The sequence below is a fragment of the Tupaia chinensis genome, unplaced genomic scaffold (assembly GCF_000334495.1).
Source record: "Tupaia chinensis unplaced genomic scaffold, TupChi_1.0 Scaffold000569_1, whole genome shotgun sequence".
Lineage (NCBI taxonomy): Eukaryota > Metazoa > Chordata > Mammalia > Scandentia > Tupaiidae > Tupaia > Tupaia belangeri.
Window position 1 is genome coordinate 2810785 of NW_006160083.1, and position 21012 is coordinate 2831796.

Below are 21012 nucleotides of genomic sequence, written 5' to 3' on the forward strand. Positions count from 1 at the left end.
CTTCCTCCTCAACCCTAGGTAATCACCAATCTACGTTGTCTCTAAGGATTTACCTATTCTGAATATTTCCTATAAATAGAAGTATATGTAGCCTTTTGTGTCTGCTTTTTTCACTTAACAGAGTGTTTTCAAGTTTCATCCATGTTGTTATAGCATATATTGGTCCTTCCTGTTTATGGCTCCATTGTATGGATATACCATATTTTATTTATCCATTCATCGGTTAAGCAACATTTGAGTTGCTTCCACTTTTTAGTTATTGCAAATACTGTTGCTATAAACATTCGTGTACAAGTTTTCAGGTGTATCTCTGTTGTCAGCTCACTTGAGTATATATACGACCTAGAAATCCTATTTCTAGGTCATATATTCATTCTGTTTAGCTTTTTGAGGAATAGAAAAACTGTTTTCTGAAGTGGCTGTACCAGGAATCTTCCCCCTTCCCCATAGTCTAGTGGTTAAGGGTGATCACACACAGCCTACTACATAGTTCAAATACTGGACCCAGCAGCCTGAAAAACATGCCAGGCACTTGTGCATGCATGCCCCAAATTCCAACAGGATGGAGGAAGGGCTTGTAGCATGGCCACACCCCATTGGAGCATGATTTCTCTCTCTTCCTCTTCCTCTCTCTCCTGTTCTCTGTCTCTCTCTGGTGAGTGCAACATCCTCTGGCAAACTGAAAAACAACCAAACAAATGGCTCCTCTACTTTACCTTTCCACCAGTAATGTAGAAGAAATCTGATTTCTGTACCTCTTAGCTGACACTTAATATCTGTCTTTTTTGTTCCAGCCACCCCAATGTGTGTGAAGTGGTATCTGTTATAGGTTTTGACTTACAATGATGTTTAGCATCTTTCCATGAGCTTGTTGTCCATTATATATGTATTCTTCAGAGAAAGGCCTATTCAGATCCTTTTACTAATGTTTTGTATTGGGTTATTTCCCTTTTTAATTGTTGAGTTTTATGATTTGGATCTACTTTGTTCCATTCTGTAGGTTGTCTTGTTTACTTTCTTGACAGTTTTTTTTTTTTTTTTAGAACAAAAATATTTTTTCTCTAACTTGATGTAGTCCAATATATCTATTTCCCCTCAGGCCTTATTCAGATGTACATTTTATCTGGTTAGGATGGCTGAATCCTACATGGCCAACTGTGTGGTTCAAGTCCTGAACCCAGTGACTTGAAAAGTACACTGGGTATATACGCATGCATGCCCAAAATTCCAAGAGGAGAATAGAGAAGAGGTTGTGACATGGTCATCCTCCTGGTGCTTTCTCACTTTTTCTCCCCCTCTCTCAGTGTGTCTCTCCCTGGTGAGAGCATACACCCTACAGCAAATTTTTTAAAAGAGAGAGAGACTGGCCAAGGATAATTGAAAATATCCTAAGACTGCATGAGAACAGATGGAAGTCCAATGTTTTTATGTAGTTTGTATTTTGTGAGTTTGAGCTATGAAGCCTATAGTATAGTTGTAGATACCAATACCTGCCCCCACCTGTATTCTTATTCTCAACCTGTTTCTGACTAGCTGCTGGTCAGGTAATGCAATCTCTCAATTTAAAGGTCACTTCCCTGAGGTTATATCTCATCTAAAGGCAGCTGTTGGGACATTTGTTAGCCATACTTTTCCATCTTAAATATTTATTTTTTGATTAAAATTGGTGAAGTACCAATAGAGACAAAATTGTATATTAAATAGTTTCTCACTTGGTCTAGTGTGTTTTCATCTCCTTTCCAAGGTCAGATGGTCTTAACAGAAAGACAACATACACACAATCTGTTCCATGACAAGGCAAAATGTGCAGCACAGGAAGTCATGTAGAATGATTTTCATGTAGCGATTATGAATTTGCAGCAACTTAGCTCATCTGAAGGAGAGTTAACTCCTCAAACTTCCCATGCTATTGAATATTAGTAGTACCAACAGTAGCTGTTACCATAATCTAGGACACCAGGATACAATTTAGGGATATAGGTCAATTCTGTCTGCATCCTAACAGATCTGTCAATAAAATTTAGTCAATCAAGCTGCTAGAAATTTTATAACATGATAAACTAGTACAGAGGATGGTAATTAAAGCTGACCCAGTGGTATATATACTTTTTCATGAAGCTTCATATCTGCATAGGACAATATCAGGAGTCTTCAGAAAGTTCTTGGAGGGGACCAGCAGGTGGCATGGTGGTTAAGGTTCTAGACACTCCCACATGGCCAAACACGGTGCAAGTCCTGGACCTGGTGGCTTGCTTTCTCACTTTCCCTCTCTCTCTCTCCCTCTTTCTGTCTCTCTCTAGTCAAATTAAGATAAATGAATGAATAAAATAAATAAATATTTTTTAAAAAAAAGAAAGTTCTTGGAAATGTGCATTTTGAAAAAACTATGCATGGATTTCAAAAAAAATTTGCACCAAAGTAAACTTACTGCATGTACACTAGCCAGAGAGAAAGAGAGAGAAAGCATTCCCCAATAGGGCACAGTAACCCACCATCCTTTTTCCTTCATTCCTTCATTCTGTCAGGATTTTGGGCACTCATGCCCAATGTGATTTTTAAGCCACCAGGGCCAGGATTTGAACTGTAGTTGGCCATGTGGGATCTGACTCCCTGTGCATTGCACTTAACTGCCACACTATGGAGCTGGCCTAAACTCATACTTTAATTTCATTTTTCCAGGAACTATTTGAAATCATCTTACATATCTCCCTCCTGAAAAAAAAAAAAAAGAGAGAGAGAGAGAGAATGAAGGTAGAATACTATTACTACTCTGAAAAAGCAAGTTAATCAAATAAGTCTCATATGTCAGAAAAATCTGGCAAACGATATTCAGGTATTTTGCATTTACTTGAATAGGAATGGAGAATGCTTTGATATTTATCCCTTTGCTGTATGATAGCAGAGTAATTATTGCCCTAACCTACTATTTTCCCCAAAGTAGATTTCTTTTCATCGAGGCATCATTTATTTACAATGAAATGTATAGGTTTTAAGAGTGTGTAGAGCCATGTATACACAAATGTGACCACCATGCTAAGCACTTAGTAATAGTAGTAGGTAGTGGTAATTCTCACACAGCACTCCTAAGCTTCTGGACCATGTTTCCACGCATCATTTTGTTACGTAGTTAAGTGAACCTTATGCCTACATTCATGACAGCATTCTGGCACCATTTCAGAGATGAGAACATAGATCAACAGAGATTGCTTATGCTCAAGTTTCCCCTGGGAGAGGTGGAATACTGCTATCAAAGTACTTTGTATTATAAGCAGAAAAAAATGTTTGTTATAACAGATGAAGAGCAGAGATCATCATATTTGTGCAGAGTGAAAGGGAGACATAGTGAGACCACCTGGAGAGAAGGTAGGGCCATGTTTGGCCCAGAAAAATCAACAGTGGGAAGGGGTTCACATATAACCTCCCTGTCTCCATAAGCCGCAGTGTCCCTATATGAACAGTCTAAGGTTCTCCCGCTCCTGAAGAGAAGCCTTGTTTCTCTTAGAGATAGCAAGGTATCATTAACTCCTCAGACCAAAACCCTACGTCTTCCTGGTGAGTGGAGAACAATTGCTCTTGTCTCTAGTTACCGTTTCAACCAAGTTTCTATTCTCAATTATGTCCTTTGCCTGGGTAGAGTGCCTCACTTAATACTTCATATTGTATTATTTTGTACACAGCTAGCTTCTCTGATTTAGTTAAATCCCATAATTAATTTAATAAATATGAATCATTTATAGCAATCTAAAGAAAGCCTAGTGGAGTGAGGCCATCACATGAAGAGGGAAAGTAAGCATGTGATTCTGGATCTTATCTCAAGACCTAAAAATGAATCTGGAGCCCTGTCAATATTTCTGAATATTTTTTGCTCTGATATCTTTCTTTGTATTTCTAGCACAGAATTCTGCAGATTCTTTTTTTTTTTTGCATTTAGCTTCAGGTTTATGCCACTTACAAGTAAATTCTGAGTAAATTCTGTCTGGAATCTAGCAGTATTAGCCAATGTGAGTTCTGCTTCACAAGGACAGTACACTATGAGTTATTTGCTTCGCTTTGTTGTTTTTCCCCTAATCAACTCAAATGAAACAGGATGGGATGATGAAATAATAAGACTATCTCTCTGCTCTTACCTTCTGCAAGATGAACTTGAACAAATAGTAGTGTTTGAATTGCAATTACAGCTGACAAATGTTTTCATATCTAGACCCTCACTTGATCTTTAAGATAGATCTATGAGACTGAGACTATGAACAGGAAAGGGCTTGGGCACTGTTTGTTTGTTTTTCGATAATACTACTACTACTAATACTAGAACAGAATAACTAAAAATCTTTATACAGGGTTTGAACTTGTTCCCTTTCCAAAACTAACAGTTTGTATTGGCTTCCCTCTTCTCATTGTTCCTGCATAGTGGTATTATTATCCATTTCTTTATGTTTGTGTATTTGTTTTACAGAAAAGGAAACTGAGCTAAATTTCTATAGACAACGTGACTTTGCAACTTGGCACTAGGACTTTATCCAGGTCTTTCAATTGGGGGAAAAAAAAAAAACCCTCCCCTATAACTCTAATTCATCTAATTCACATCCCTTTGCTCATTCTCAATCATTCTCATTGCCAGTTATTAGAATACTAAGCATTGCTGTGATTTTTTTCCCTGTATACTTTTATAGCTTTTAGATGATTTATTTGATTTTTATTTTCTCATATGTCCTTTTGTCTCAATTTTTATTTGCACTATTCTTTTTTCCTTTCTGTTCCTAATTAATGATCCTTCTGAAAGTTTGCTAAAGAGTGGGTAAGTGCATTTCCTTTCCAAATAACAATGTTTTTGCATTGTTATTTTTTGTTAAGGAAATATGGAATAATTCAAATGGATACTAAAATGATCTAATAAATGTCAAGGAGCTGGCATATAATATTTTGTGTTGAAATCACTTTTCCTTTTTCCCTGGCATTTAAAGCAGATTTTTGTTTGTGTGGGGGTTTGTTTTCACATTACTATTTAAATTTAATCGACAGCCACAGTTAGAGAAATTGAAAAACTTAGCAGCAGTCTCAGTTGAGACTCTAAGCCTGGATCTGTGTATCCATGAATGGAGAAAATGAATGGTTTGCCACAAAGATTCAGAAAAAGATATTTTACCTCAACACTGGGTCAATACCTGGAGACAAAATTGGGGAACTCTGTGGCATTAACATAAAGTACCTGAAGGTTTCAGCATTGTTTTTTCAAAATTAGTGACAATGTCTTAGTCCAGTTCCCTTTGGGAGTATTCTACTATGTAAACCACATCTCTCCTGCAATTTTCCGAAGACAGTTTTTCATCTCCTGTATTACATTATTGTGGTATCTTGCTTTGTAAGATCCAGATCAACACATTGCTGAGCTGTTAAGTCATTTGTGTATACTATTTGGAAATGTGTATATATGTCTACACATATCAATGGTATCTAAAGTCTTCGGTGAGAAGCAATGAGCCTAGAAAAAAATTTAAAAGAGATTCAGATCGCTGTCCATCAAATACCTGTACTTAGAATCTTGTAGATGCTTCTGGGACTATGGAAATAAACTGGGTCTGCAGGCCAGCCTTTATTTATAAATTGTGTTGTCTGTAAGTTACTGACGGATGCAATGCCATCACCTCCCAAACAGGCTAATATTTGTCTTTCTGTGTTCTTTAGCATCAATACCATTCAAAAATAGACGAATTAATTGAAGAAACTGTAAAAGAAATGATAACACTCTTGGTTGCAAAGGTAACCTTCAGCTCCAGGTGAAATGTTTCATTGTGAACATTGCTTTGTTATGTCTGCATTTCCATTAAAATGTAACACGTTAAAAAAAGTTGAGCTGGATACTTGGCGTCGCTCAGGAAACAAGATTGTACATCACCCAGGCTCAGCTCTGAATGGTTTTCTGATGATCGCGAGCCGTGTGAAGATAAATTGATGAAGTGGCATATGTTAACTTAATAAGAATTTGTCCCCAAACATTGCATTAGGTTATGCAGGAAATGTTTATTTTGTCTTTCAGCACTGACAAAGTTAGATTTTTTTAAATACAGAAAGTTAAACGGTAATAAGGAATACTGCCATCATGAAAACCCCTTTTCCTCTAGTTTCACATGCAGTGAGAGTCATAATAAAACATAAAAGTCAGATAAAGCTATTTCAGTCACCCTCATGAATTATAGAATTTTAACTAAGTAATGCCGAATGGGAAGACATTTATATTTGCCAGTGCTAAACTTCTGTTTCCCCCAAATTACTGATAAAATACAAATAAAAATAGATTGGATTAAATGTAGTGCTAATATGTATCGTAAAAACTGCTTTGCGCAGTTTTGGATTTTGAAAAGTGCATTTAATATTATCGCGTGCTATATGCAACTCAATAATATTTTGTCACTTTGCACTTCTGTAACACTCTATATTTGCAATCACATAATAATGAAGAGAAAGCCGGATAAGTCAAATATTTCTGTGCAAAGGCAGTCTATTCCTTTCTCCGGAGGTGGGAATGAAATAATAGAATGCGAAAATGAGCAGAGGGCTCAATCCCGATCTCTGCATGGTTGGGAAATGTTGCTTTTTATTATGAACAATTATAGTTTAAAGTAATAATTTTTTTTTCTTTTTTGCTGTTTTACTAGTTTGTTACTATCTTGGAAGGAGTACTGGCAAAATTATCCAGATACGACGAAGGGACTTTATTTTCTTCTTTTCTGTCTTTTACGGTAAGTAAAGAGCTTTTTCCTCTTCTAATTTTTGCTTTGGTTTGGAAGGGGTGCTGTCATGCCATTTTGGGGGTTTTGTGTATATTGATTATGGTCCACTATGAATGGGTAATATTAACACTAGGTAAATAGGATATTTCTTAACAGCAGGTAATCCAACGTCATTTCTATTTTACTTGCAAATCTACAACATGTGCATATGTACACATACACACACACACACACACACCTCTACATGTGTGCACCCAAAAGGTTGCCTGCGTACGCCCACATTAGCTATCTCAAGCGAATCATGTAACGTTGGCCACCATTTCCTCTTTTCCAAATGGGGAAAATTAATTTCAGAGTTTGTAAATAGAGACCTGAAAGTCAGATAGAGCCGTAAATACGTTTTAGTTGGTCCTGACTGAGTAGGGTATATTTTTCTCAGCTGGAGTAGTTGCCTGCATTTAAGAATAGGAGAATTCACAGAGAAGCCCGCACTTCGGGGAGGGCTGCATGGCGTGTGCTGCAGCTGTCTGCAGGAGCTGAGTCTCAGTTGGTCTCCGCAGACTGGACATCTGTTTACTGCAGCATCTTCCTGGATGACTCACTCACGTACCTACCTGGGTTTGTGAGCCATGTGTGACCTCTGGAGCAGATTGATTGATTTCTTCACAAATTCTAAGAGACTTTGATTCTGTGCCAGAGTTGGGCAAGGGCATAAGCGAGGTGGATAAAAGCTGGCCAAAATCCGGCCTTGTTTTCTGCAGATAAAAGATAATGGAGATGTCACTCTTAGTGGGCTGCTTCAGGGGCCTGGTCCTGCCGCCCTCATGGTGCTAGATAGGCACTGCAACTGCGTGCCTCTCTGTCATTTCTAACAACAGAGTTCTTGCTGGCTCTGAAACCCGTTGGTTTCCTCTGACAATGCCATAGAAAAGGTCATCAGTTTAGGACCCACTGTCTGTGACTCTTAAAAATAACCTCACTGTGCGAGAAATCTCCTAGATGACTGTCAAATGCCAAGACAAGACCCAGCATGTCACTATCTTTGGCATCCAGCAAAATCAGGTTCTAATCCCATCACCAGTATTAACCACTTGTGTGACCTTGAGCACGTGTCTCAGACTCTCTGAGCCTCAGTTTTTTCATCTGTACGGAAGAGAAGCAGGGTGGATAATGTCTTTTGTAATTAGCTGTTGTGAGGATTATAATGTAGGTGAGGAGCACATAGTAGACCCCAGTAAATGAGCACTATTATTAATAAAAGATAACTGATATAATTACTGTAAGATGCAAATGTATGCACACTCAGTTCATTTACAAGTCTACTTGGCTTTGGACTTTTCCTATCCCCACACTAATCTTCCAGAGAGTTAAGACATACATGAACAGAAAACATTTTAAAGTGTTTCTCAAGAGCATCTATGTTTCTGTGTAGCTGCCTTGTCTTGATAGCCACCTCTCATCTTCCCAAGTATAAAGATTAAATTCCACGTGTGTGATAGCTTCAGTCCATGGAGTCTATTAGCAAAGGTGGGATGGGAAGGGCAGGTGACAATAGGAATTCTACCCAATTTCATCTGTAGAGCAACCCATACTGTCACAGCTGAATGGAAACCTATCCAACCCACTCCTTTGACAAAGTAACCAAAGCCCAGAGAGGGGGAGTCATTTTTCTTGGGTCACACAGCAATGGGCAGAGTGGAGAAAAGAACCCAGGTCTCCTGCCAGCTTTCCCCTGCCACCGAACGGCTTCCTGGAGAGAGTGGGATTCAGTTGGCAATTGCCTGGCACTCGAAGGCAGATGGGCAAATGAGTGGGGAAGATTCATAAAGAAAGATTCAGGGCACATGAGTGGGAAATATTAGATGTTTCATTCCTCAGTGAAGTCGTGGAAATGATAAAACGAGACAGAATTAATGCAGCATTTCTGGAAAATGTTCCCCTAACACCCACAAAGGACATCTTTCTTTGAGTCTTCGTTTTGAGAAACTGTTTTTTACTGCACTGAACTTGAACCCATGAAAACCAGGAAAGCCCCTCTACTCTTTACAGAGCAGAATTCAGTCCACCCAGGGCCCCACCCTCCTTAGCGACTTACCAAGAGGGAAGCTAGAAGGGGGTCCAGTGGCAGCGATATCGAGACCATGGTAACGGGGAGATTCTCCCAGGAGGGTTAGAGCAAAGATGACCCAGAGTATCCTGTGCAGGAGTTTTCAGGCTGAAATTCCCATCCTCTTCCCCCCCCCCGACTTTTTTCCTGAGACATTTTGCAGCCTCACAACATGCCTAGTGAAGATACTGCAGTGCAGAACATTTCGGTGCCTGTTGCTGGGCCTGTAACTTCCCTTCTTAGTGACACTTCTCCCACTCACTTAGCCACCCCAAGGCCAAAAGCACCCACTTATCATTTGCAGCCTATGTTCTCATCTCCTGCCAGTCTTCCAGTATTAGAGACGGCGAGCTGTGCTTAGAGGTGGCAGGAATATCTATCTCCACACATGGATTCTGAGCTCCTGCCCAAATCTCAAATGGCCGTTGAAGGCTTCCTATAGTCCAGTTGTGTTAACCTCTGAAGATGTGAGTGGAATGGAGGTAAAAGGGCTGAGTTGGGGTAGCAGGGATTGCGGCAAGAGCCCCAGACCATGGAGAGAACCAGCTGTGAGTCCTAGGTCCCTGGACAAAGGCACAGAAATGGTGCCAGCACTCTGGCATGATTTCCTCCACTCGGTTCCCATTTCTGATTCGATCCTTCAAGTATTACTGAGCACTTACCACGTCCCCACCTCAGCGAGATTGCCAAGTATGCACCATGTGCTCTGCCCCCCAGAAAGCTGACGAGTATCGACAAATATGCCACCCTTTCCCCCTCTTTCTCCCGCTGTGCGCCTCCTTTCCTGGGCGGGCTTGATTTCATGGTCCAAGCCAGACATTTTGGAAAACGTCTGCAGTGGCACAGAGCAGGCAGGAATATTTATTTCTCGTCTCCATCTGCATTGCTTCCTCTCTTGGAGAGGAGCTGGGGGGAGGAGGGAGGAGGAGATGTGGCTTCTTCGTGCCAGCCCAAGATGCGCCCAAGTGCACCCTCCTCCCCTCCCCCCTCACCAGCTTCAGCAGCAGTAGCAGCCTGGGATTTATGGAGGCAGGCGCCTTTCGAACTTTTGAAAGATCAGCCCAGTTGGAAGATGCAATTAGCAACCATCCACCCATTCCCCTTGATTTGACGGCAGGATGTGCTTTTGTGTGGGATGCCTGTTTGGAAGGGTCCGTGTCTTGTGGGTTGCCTCGCGCTGTTCTTTTAGGAAGCCAAGAGGGAAAGCATGCAGGTGCCCAGGCCCCTCTCCCAGAGGTGCATTCCTTTGTCCTATCCAGGTGCTAACAAATATGTTAGTTCTGGAGTTGATTAATTCATTCATTCATTTACCTAACATAGATTCACTGAGCGCCTATCTGTCAGGTATTGTGCTAGGCACTAGGGACAGAGCAGTGATCGAGAAAGACCTTTCAGTGTATTCTTTCATAAAGGAGGCAAGCAATAAAAAAGGAAAGAAAACCTCTGAGTGGGAGAATGGTTGCACCATACTGAAACAGTTGGGGGGGGGAATGGAGGGGGCAAGGGAAATGTTGAGAATGGTGTTACTGCAGTCGAGGTGGTCATGCAAGGTCTCTCTGGGGAGACATAAGCTGACAATTGAAGGATCCAGCCATAGATAAAGAGGAGAAAATCTCTGTGCAGAGAAGCAACTGCATTTGCCATGAGGCAGAACAGCAAGCAGCATGTTTGTAAGATAGTGTGGAGGTAGCTTGAACAGGGCTTAGGGATTCCGTGTTTTAGGAGTGAAGACTCAATGAATTAAGTGAAGGAAGATGGCCCAAGAACTGCGATGTATCGAAGAGCTTAGCTGAGCCAAATAATTCCCAAGAGGCAGCCCAAAGGACAGCCAGGGGAAAGAGACCTGGGGTGGAACCCAGCTTTGCCCCTTACCCAGGAGCTGTGAGATCTGAAACAAGGGACAGTACCTTTGCTTAATTTCCTTCACCGTAATAGAATGATGCTTGTATGAGGTGAACATGGAAGTCTAAAATAACTACGGGAGCTCCAGCTCCTGTTCTTTAAGCAGTTGCTAAATGCCTTGCACAGAGCTAAGTGCTTTAAATGTATTCTTCCTGTTGAATCTTCAGAATAATCCCATTCCAACCCGGCCTTCTGCAGATGTTGAAACAGGCTTAGAGATGTTGAGCCCCGCCAGCTCCACTTGAGTAATCCCTCCACTAAACTCTGGAATCGCTAAAGAAGAATGAAGATATAGGAGGAGTCCAGGCCCTACTCCAAAGTAGGGACAATCACATCAAAGCCACCGAAGCCCCTTAGAATTTAGCCGAGATCTTCCCATCACACAAATCCCTGTGAGGTGATCACAACATAACACGAAAGCCACTCAGCACAGGGAGGAGATGACCATTTCTGGGCTGTCAGGATCCCCAGGCCTACCATCAGTCCAACTTCTATGTCTCACGTTAACCTCATCCACCCATTTTCCTTTTGCCAGCATTTTAATTGTTTTGCCACTTAGAAATGATGCAAGGGAGCACTGCTTCTTCTCTCTAGAGCCTGTGACAAGGGCCAGAGTCAGCCTAAGGCTGCAGCCTGGACTGCTTCTGTGCAGATCTCTGGCGGTCAAGCCTTAGAGCAGGACTGCCTCCCTGGTCTCAAGCCAGAACTGCGTCAAGTGAATCCACTTCTGTTCCACATTTGGGTCAGGAAGCAGTCTAAATTTTAGAATAAGGGGCATGTTCATAAGAATTTGTGCGTGTTTTCGCTATTGGTATTTCCTTTCTGCTTTGGCTCTGGGGAATACTCATGATGGGAGTGATGGCTTTCTACAGCGTGTGCTGGGTGTGGGCAATGCAGAGGTGCTGATCTGCTCTCCAGAACGTGACATAATCAAGCCGCCTAATTTACAGGATTCAAGACCCTTGGCCTCTGAGTGGAAGTACCTGCTTTGAACAGAGGCACCAATCATGTGCTGATAATAATTGACTACCTACTATGTGCCGGGAGCTGTGCTACATGATGGACATGCATTTCTTCATTTGATTCTCACAATCACTTTATGTAGTAGATTGATTATTGTCCCTATTTTACAAGTGAAAGATGTCAAGGAATTGGTCCAAAGTCATACGGTCACTAAGATTCTACTCTAGAACCAGCCAGTGGCATGGTGGTTAAGGTAGCTGGAGTCCACATGGTTGACTGTGCAGTTTGAGTCCTGGACCTGGCAGATTGAAAAGCACACCAGGCACATGTGCATGCATGTCCAAAATCCTAAAAGGAGACTGGGTAAGGGCTGTAGCAGGGCTTTCCCTCCTGGGAGGGTGGTGCTTTCTCAGTTTCTCCCTCTCCCTCTCCTTTCCTCTCCTCTCCTCTCGTCTCTTCTCCTCTCTCTCTCTCTCTCTCTCTCTCTCTCTCGCACACTCACCCTATAGAAAACTTAAAAAGTAAAGACTCTATTCTAAATGTACCCCTTTATTATCAGCAGAATGCTATTCCCCATAAATAAAGTCAAGTAGTGATTCTTCCAGGGACCATCCACTCACTGATAGCATTCCTAAGGGAAAGAATCATCTGCTCTTCACATCTAACCAGTGAAAATATTTTATCAAGTATTTGCCAGCCAGTCACTTTCTTAATAACACCAGAGTAGTGGACACTCAAAATTCTCCACTTCCTTTGTGCTTTTCAGTGTTTTGTTAGTCCTTCACTCAACAGATATTTACCTCGTGCAGATTACGTGCTGGGCACTGTGGGCTTAGCAGTCTGTAAGAGGGATTGTGCCTCTTATGGTGCATTTGCAACAAGTCATGTACAAGCATGATTCTTATTTTTTAAGAATTATTTAATTTTATGTATTACTATTATTTTTCTTTAATTTGACCAGAGAGAGACAGAGAGGGGGAGGGAAAATGAGAAAGCAAGCTGCCAGGTCCAGGATTCAAACCATGGTCAGCCATGTGGGAGTCTAGCACCCCAACCACCACACCACCTGCCAGCCCCATGCAGTGACTCTTTAGAAAAAAAGAAGTCGTCAGCGCAATGGGTATGTAGACCAAACGGACCCAGCCTCATCAGGGAGGCCATTGAAGAAAACAACATTTGAGCTGAGATCTAAGGAATAAGTAGAATTTTGCCTGGCAAAGTGTTCCAAAGCACGGAGATCTGGAGGAAAAAGAAAAGGTCTAATATGTTCTAGGGATTTGAAGATTCTTGTGACTCAGACAAAGACAGGAGAAAAGTGGCAGGGATGAGGTTAGCAAACTGCACTGGTGCCTGATGGAAAAGAGGCTTGTCCATAGGGGCCAGCAGATGACATAGCAGTTATGTCACTGGACTCCCACATGGCCAAACACAGTTTGAGCCCCTGACCTGGTGGCTTGAAACTCATGCCAGACACATGTTGTGTGTGTGTGTGTGCATGTGTGCGTGTATCCCCATGGTCCTGGGAAGAGAATGGAGGAAAAGGGATTGCAGCATGGCCATCCCTCCTGGGGGTCGGGGGTGGGGGTGATTTCTCACTTGCCTTCCCACTGTCTCTGTATCTCTCTCTCTCTCTTTCTCTCTCTGGTGAGCATACACACCACGCCTAAGGCAAAGATCTCTTATAAAGCTTGCCGTGGCATAGAACTGACAGATTTGAAGAAGAGACATTATCAAAACTGGTTCAGCTGGAGAAGTCAAGAGGGACACACTCCCTGTGACAAGCCAGTGTCAGGGCTTGTGGTCTTCTAATGTTAAAGCTCTAAGCTTCCATTAGAAGATGGTACAATGGGACCAGCAGTTAGCATAATGGCTATGTCACTGGACTTCCATGTAGTTGACCGCGGACCAGGTGGCTTAAAACTCACGCCGGGCACATGTGCGTGCGTGCCCAAGATCTTGAGAGGAGAATGGAGGAGAAGGGATTGCGGTGTGGCCATCCCCCCCTGGGGGGTGATTTCTCGCTTTCTGTCTCTCTGTCTCTCTCTGTCTGCCTGGTGAGCGCACGCACCCTATAACAAACCTCTCAAAAAAAAAAAAAAAAAAAAGATGGTACAATAAACCTCCATTTATTTATTTTTGTTCATGTGGACCAAACAAAACACCTTTCCCTAAAAAGTCAAAGAACCAAGACCAACAGGCATGGTGGTTGGGTCACTGAACTCCCATGTAGTCAACCGCAGTTTGAGTCTCAGACCCAGCAGCTTAAAACTCACGCCAGGCTTACGTGTGTGCACACCCAAAATCCCAAAAGAAGAATGGGGGAGAAAGGATTGCAGCATGGCCATCCCTCCTGATTGGTGATTTTTCACTTTCTATCTCTTTGTCTCTCTCTGTCTCTCCAGTGAGCTCATGCACCCTGTAGCGACAATCTGTCTTAGAAAAAAAAACAAAGTCAGAGAACCATACAACACTAATCTGCTGTGTTTTCTACCAACTTCTCTCCTCAGCCACCCCCCAGTACTTGAGAATTTGACATGTACTTTGGGGTCAGTGACAGATCATTTTATCACCCAGTAGGACATCCTCATTTCCAGCTGATGCCTTGAAAATGTAGTTGACAGTGAACAGACCTGCCATCCAAGCAACGCTTTAAAAACTGTTCAAAATAAGTAAGCACCCAAACTTAGCATTTCCCTTATTATTCTTTAGTACACAGCTGACTATTCCCTGAAAATATTGAGGTGCTGCATGACCATGTCTCAGAAATGCCAACCATAAAAGAAGTAGCCCATGAATGTGTACATAGCTTCAAACGGGAAACAGTTGTTGTAAAATTAAAAGTCATAGATTCTGAGGCCAGCAGGTGGCATGATGGTTAAGACACTGGACTCCTACATGACCAACTGGGTTCAAATCCCAAACCTGGTGGTTTAAAAATCACACTGGATGCATGTGCACACATGCCCAAAATCCCACGAGGACAATGGAGAAGGAGAGATTGCTGTGTCGCCATTTCCCCTGGGAAATGAAAGTGATTTCTCACTTTCTCTTTCGCTGTCTCTCTTTGTCTCTGTCTCTCTCCAAGAAACAAACATGCCCTATGGCAAAAACCTAACAACAACAAAAAAAAAGGTATAGATTCTGCCCTGACTTCCAAGCCACCTGGAATAGGGAACTTATCACCAAAAAGGTAGGGAAAGTGATGTGATTATGAAGCTCAGATTAACAGAAATGTGGGTAGATAGTGACCATTTCTAAGACTCCGTTTCTTCATCTGTACAATGGGAATGCTGCTGGAACTTCAGCAAGCCACCAGGAGAATGAGAGATAAAGGGGCAGCAGGCCTTGCATGACCCTAGAATTGGATAGGCACTCTGTAAGTAGCCATTCTTAGCTTTCTCATAAGCTTACTCAAAACTCTTAAGAAGATTTAGATGCCTCTGGTGCTTTCAATCAAGAATTTTCTTACCATTTCAGCCTGAGTGTACTAATAGTTTCTTCTACAGGAAGTCTTCCAAAACTTCATGGGAAAAAATGTATCATGAAAAAAATTTTACATGATTTTTCATTTTTTGTACCATAATGAACTTGTACTTTAGTTTCATTTGTTCATAAACTTTTCAAAGTCCCCTCATTTAAGCAACCAAACTATTCTCCATAAAGAGATCAACCAGAGGGGCCAGCAGGTGGTATAGTGGCTAAGGCACTGGATTCCCACATGGCCGACCATGGTTTGAGCTCCAGACCCTGCAGCGTGAAAAATCATGGCAGGCACGTGTGCATGCTTGTCTAAAATCCCGAGAGAAGAATGAAGCAAATGGGATTGTAGTGTACCTATCCCCCCGGGGAGTGATTTCTCACTTTCCCTCTCTCTGTCTCTCTCTGGCAAGCACATGTGCCCTATGGCAAAAACCATAAAAAATCAGCTAAAACAGTGATGGCTTATATTTCAGCATATTCGTATATTCAAAAATTTGATTCACCATGTATGTTATGTACTAGGTTTAGTGTATATTTTTAGTATTTTGTCTTCTATTTTAATAATATAGAAATTATTTATTCATTCATGTTCTCTAGAACACCTTTTTATTTTATTTCTTTAAAGAATTCTTTTATTTAACTTTCTTTCTTTCTTTATTTATTTATTTATTTATTTATTTATTTTAATTTGACCAGAAAGGGCCAGAGTGAAAGCGAGAGAAAGTGGAAAGCAAGCTGCCAGGTCCAGGACTCGAACCAGAGGTGGCCATGTGGGAGTCAAATGCCCTTAACCACCATACCACCTGCCAGCCCAACAGAACACCTTTTTGTTAGTCAAGGTATTTGGTGTACCTGAATTGAATATCTCAGTGTCTAAGCATATTTTGATTTAAATCAGATTTCTTTCAATATGCATTAAGATTTCTTGTTTGTCTAGTACTGCTCTTTATTAGAGTTATAATCTTGGACAGTTTAATTAACCTTAGGCCTTAGTTTACTTATCCATTCATATTATTATTCAGTGGGAATAATAATATGATCTACATCATATAGTATGATTGGAATTAAATGAGAAAACATTACATATATGGAATGGATTAAACATTCAATATTTGTTAGATATTGTTATTAGTGTGGTTATAGCAGTAAGTATCGAATATTAGACTCAGTTACTCAATCAAACACCATGTTTTAAGTAACTAGTATATGCTAAACTAGGAATTGTAGGGATAGAACAATTAAAAAGAAAGAAAGAAAGAAAAAGATGGTAGACCTGCTGGGTAGCCTAGTAATTGAGACAACCAGATTCCACATGTCTGACTGCGTGGTTGAAGTCTTGAACCCAGTGACTTGAGAAACATGCTGAATGCATGTGCATGTATGCTCAGAATCCTGAAAGGACAGAGAAGGGTTTGTGGCGTGACCATTCTCCATAAGGTGTGCTTTCTCCTCCCTCTCTCTTTCTCTCTCTCTCTAGTGAGCACACATGCCCTCTAGCAAAAAAAAAAAAAATGAAAACAAAACAAAACAAACAAACAAACAAACAAAAACCTTGTAATTTTTTCTAGAATTAACTGTCTAGAGTGCATACAACAGAAGGAATTTTTTAGATTTTCTGGTCCAGTGTTTCCAGCAATGTGTTGGAGTCTGCTCAGCTTCTACTTGCTGGTAAGAGCCAATTCTCGGTGCCTCTTCTAACTCCACATTTAGTGATGTCATATCGGTTGCCTAAATTGACTGTGGTGGGAGTATTTGCACCACGGAAATTGGCAAACACTGCCAAATAGAACCAGGACTCGGGATTTTTTTTTAATTTTTTTTTTTTTTGGAGAGCCTGTTCACCCACATACCACTGAGTGTTTCCCCAGCATAAGAGTACCTGAGATATACTGCTCCATGGTACAGAAAGTCAGCATTTATTAACATCAATTTCCATGTCAAAAAGTTACTCCTTTTTCAATTTTCTTTCATCCTCATATCCAGGAGAAAGTTTCCATTTAGTGCTTGTCTGTCTTTAATACTTCTCTAAAAAGTTTAAATTTCTGGGACCAACAGCGTAATGGCTAAGTCGCTGGACTCCCATGTAGGCAACCGCAGTTCAAGTCCCAGACCCAGTGGTTTAAACTCAAGCCAGATACATGTGCGTGCGTGCCCAAGATCCTGAGAGGAGAATGGAGGAGAAGGGATTGCGGCATGGTCATCCCTCCTGGGGGGGGATTTCTCACTTTCTGTCTCTCTGTCTCTCTCTGTCTTTCTGGCAAGCGCACACACCCTATAGTAAAAACTTCTCCAAAAAAAGAAAAAAAGAAAATTCAAAATTTCCATGTAGAGCAGAGAGAAGGAGGCCTCAGACTCAGCAGGCAATCATGTCTACCTAGAATTTAATAACTGTATTCTATTTACATTGTACTTATTTTTACCCTGACTTTCTCTTATTGAGAGTGATGTTGATTTTCCATTTATAGTAGTGATATAAGTTTCCTTTATAATTAAGCATTTAACAAGTGAGCCAATTTAAAGAGGAATATTAAGTAAATATAGTACAGATGGCACATGGGCTGTAGCACAAATCAGAAAGGTGGTGTTCGTGCTGGAAATTCGGGAAGTACGGGTACTTTCTAGCCAACCCCTTCTGCAGTTGTGTAAACTGAGACAAGAAGAAACATGACTTGCACAGCCAGTTCAGTTATAGAACTCGGACCTACCATCTCATTTGTCTGTTTGTTTTCCCCACCCTTTACCTGAGAGGAGGAGTGGGAAAAACAAACAACAAAAACAAACAAACAAAACTCATCTCTCCTGAGTCATAGACCTGGACTCGTCTGACTATGATAGAAACGTTGTCGTCAGCAGCGGTGACATAACAATTTATACCTTCTAAGTCAGATCGAGGCAGCTTGGGAGAAAAGGTGAGACATCGAGGTGACAGGTGACACCTCCGTGCAAAATCCTTACCTTTCAGTAATGAAAATACAGTCCTTACTCCACACCAAAGCCATGCAGAAGCCAGGGGTATGAGTAAGATGTGACCTTGGTCCTCCCAAGCTCGTATTCATCAGGATTCTTAGTGTTGAGAAATATTCAAAAGGTACAGCAAACTCGAAAAGCCAGGAGCCAGCACAGACCCCTCTGATATCAACAAAAAGTAAGCCCCATGCCTGCTTGGAAATTTTACAAAATTAAAACTTGCCGGTTTTTTTCTCCTTAACTTTGAATATGTCACGTAAGTAGACAAAATGGGAAAGCAGTACCGTGCGACCATTAAGAGGGCAAACCCTGGCGTCCAAGGGAGCCATGTTTAAATACCTGCTCCATGATGCTGTGGATCTATTAGGAAGACACTTAACCTCTCTGAGCCTCAGTTTATTCATCTGTAAGTGATGGTAGTCATCAAGCACACCACTGTGAGGGTCAGTTCATTATAAATTGCCTGGTCTCTTGCAAGGTAAGGAGTAAGCATGCAACCATTGTTAAATCTTAGTAGCATTAAAAGAGTGGGTGGGGGCCAGCAGTGGCATAGTGGTTGGGGCTCTGGATTACCACTTGACTGACCATGGTTCAAGTCCTGGACCCAGTGGCTCAGGATTCATCTAGCCTCTTGTGTGTGTGTGCATGTGTGCATGACCAGAATCTTGGGAGAGTGTGGAGGAGCAGGAATTGCAGCATAGCCATCCTCCCTGGGGGGCAGTTACTCACTTTCTCTCTCTCTGTCTCTCTCTGTGTCTCTGGCAAGCACACATTCCCTATAGCAAAAATCTCTCTAAAAAAAGGAAGAAGAAAATCAAAAAGAGGGCGGGGGTACAGGAGCACTTGAGCCTTGCAAAAATTCTCTCTGGGAATGAAGGTCTGGGACAGAAATGAAGGAAACTGGAAGGAAAAACAGGTCTACTTCAATCGGGCATCTGTTCGGAAGCCCCAGGGGGGAAGAGAGATGAGAACATACACTTCCTGGATCTCTTCTCAGAGCACAGTACCCTGAGCAACAGGAGATGAGAACAATTCTCATCGTTAATGAGGCTGCAGCTCCTAATCGGTGCATGGAACAGAATGCTTTTGCTTAATAGAGATCATTTCCCTGCCTCTTGCCCAACTCCCCAGCAGTGCCAGCAGCTCTTTGTGTAATGAAAGGTAGAGACTTCGAGTAGTGTGGTGGGATGGGCTGTAGGAGGCATTATTACCCTCATTACTATGATAATAGTTTAATCACAATCAATATTTATGAACATGCACAGAAGCCATGCAATCCACTAGCAGCAGCTCTGCAACTCAGGATTTTTGTGTTCTTGCCTGCGGGTGCTTTACAGGGAAGATTGGGCTCTCTTTACAGGGAAGACTGGGCTCCCACCTACCCCCGGCTCCGTCTGAAGTTCCACAGTGGGTCTCAGGGGTTATTTCAGAATATGCATGATGATTACATCATTTTATATTAGCTTTTATCTGTGGTAGGTGAATATTATGATCTTTTTTTATGATTTTCAATGTATTTCTACAGACATTGTCTTTATTTTACCTCCAAACTTTGGTAAATTATCTGTGGAAAAGGTCAGACAGCCTAGAGGGCAGTGTGATACAGTAGAAAATTCAAAGTCAGAACTCCTTGGGTGCTAATCTTAGCTCTCCAATTTCTTAGCTGTGTGCCTTGGAGAAAGTAACTTTACCTTCCTGACCCCTTGTGTCTTCATTTGCAAAATGAGGAGACAAGTTCTTATAAGCATTGATTTTGATACAGTAACTTAGCCATTCGATCATTGGTAAATGCGTCCATATTTTTATATATGACTGTATATTCAGTATTAAGTATGTCTGTATTGTGTATGAGAAAACTGAGCAATTAATTGCTTTATTCAGGCTCACATAGCCCATAATGGAGAGAGAGTTGGAGTGAGAGTTGAGTCTCGGCCAATGTTCTCTTTTCCATTATCTGAATTTTTTTTTTTTTTAACACAGATTCCATTTATAGGCAACTTAAAGAAACTTTATTTTTAAACATTTCCATGTTTAACTCTTTTCTTTCAAATGCAAATCAAATTTTGAAAGCCAGTGGTCATCTTTCTGAGCCACAGACCTCTGGTGAGCCACTCATGAGAAATGTTTCATGTCCAAAATCCCACATCTGTAGAAATGACATTTTTATTAAAGGCCTTCCTGAAAGAGAAGGGGAGGGGAGACGCCCTTCTGGCGCAGACACACCTACACAGTGCAGGGTCCAGTGCTGATGAGGTCATACCACTTCTCAGTTGGCCCGGCACACGGTTGATCTTTGCCAAGCGACAAAAACATTTCAGCCCCTCTGGTGACTTAGCTCCAGAGTCCCCCATACTGTCCGTGGTTCCAGATCTACTTCAAGGGCTCTGTTTTTCTCCAGCCCTCACAAAGTGTGGGAAAGGGCTTTCACTGTAATTGTCACTTGGCCCCAAACAGGAGCCCCTGAGGTTTGCTCAACTGCTCACCCGCACACACAGTCCCAGAACATCCGCCCACTCACACATTCTGTCTCACCCAAGCAGTCGGTCCCTCAGTTGGCACTTAGGATTTATTCATCTTCCCAAGATGCACTCAGAGCATCCAGATTATGTGTTGTGGGGAGGCGAGTGTTATTGTAGTTTTTGCTTTGCCTTTGTGGAGGACATATCTCTAAACCATGATTTCATCAACCAAAGACCTTGAGGAAGTTACCCTGAAAAAGATATTTTCTTCTTGCAAAATGCCTTTCTCCACTAGAATATTGAAGCTTTCATCTCATTTTATTTTTAATTTTATTTCTTTTTTTTTTTTGGAGAGGTTTGTTTTGTTTTGTTCTGTTTTGTTTGTTTTGTTTTTCTTTTTTTTTTT

At 41.5% G+C, this 21012-nt stretch overlaps 1 protein-coding gene across 25 annotated transcripts in view; it reads left to right on the top strand.

The window, feature by feature from the left end:
* The window catches only part of CADPS (calcium dependent secretion activator), a 423537-nt gene that overhangs the window by 326568 nt on the left and 75957 nt on the right, over nt 1–21012 (top strand). For all 25 annotated transcript variants that reach the window (XM_027775523.1, XM_027775527.1, XM_027775526.1 and 22 more), the window contains 2 exons: nt 5683–5757; nt 6654–6737. In XM_027775523.1, the coding sequence (XP_027631324.1) occupies nt 5683–5757; nt 6654–6737 (159 nt within the window). The remainder of the gene's footprint in view (nt 1–5682; nt 5758–6653; nt 6738–21012) is intronic.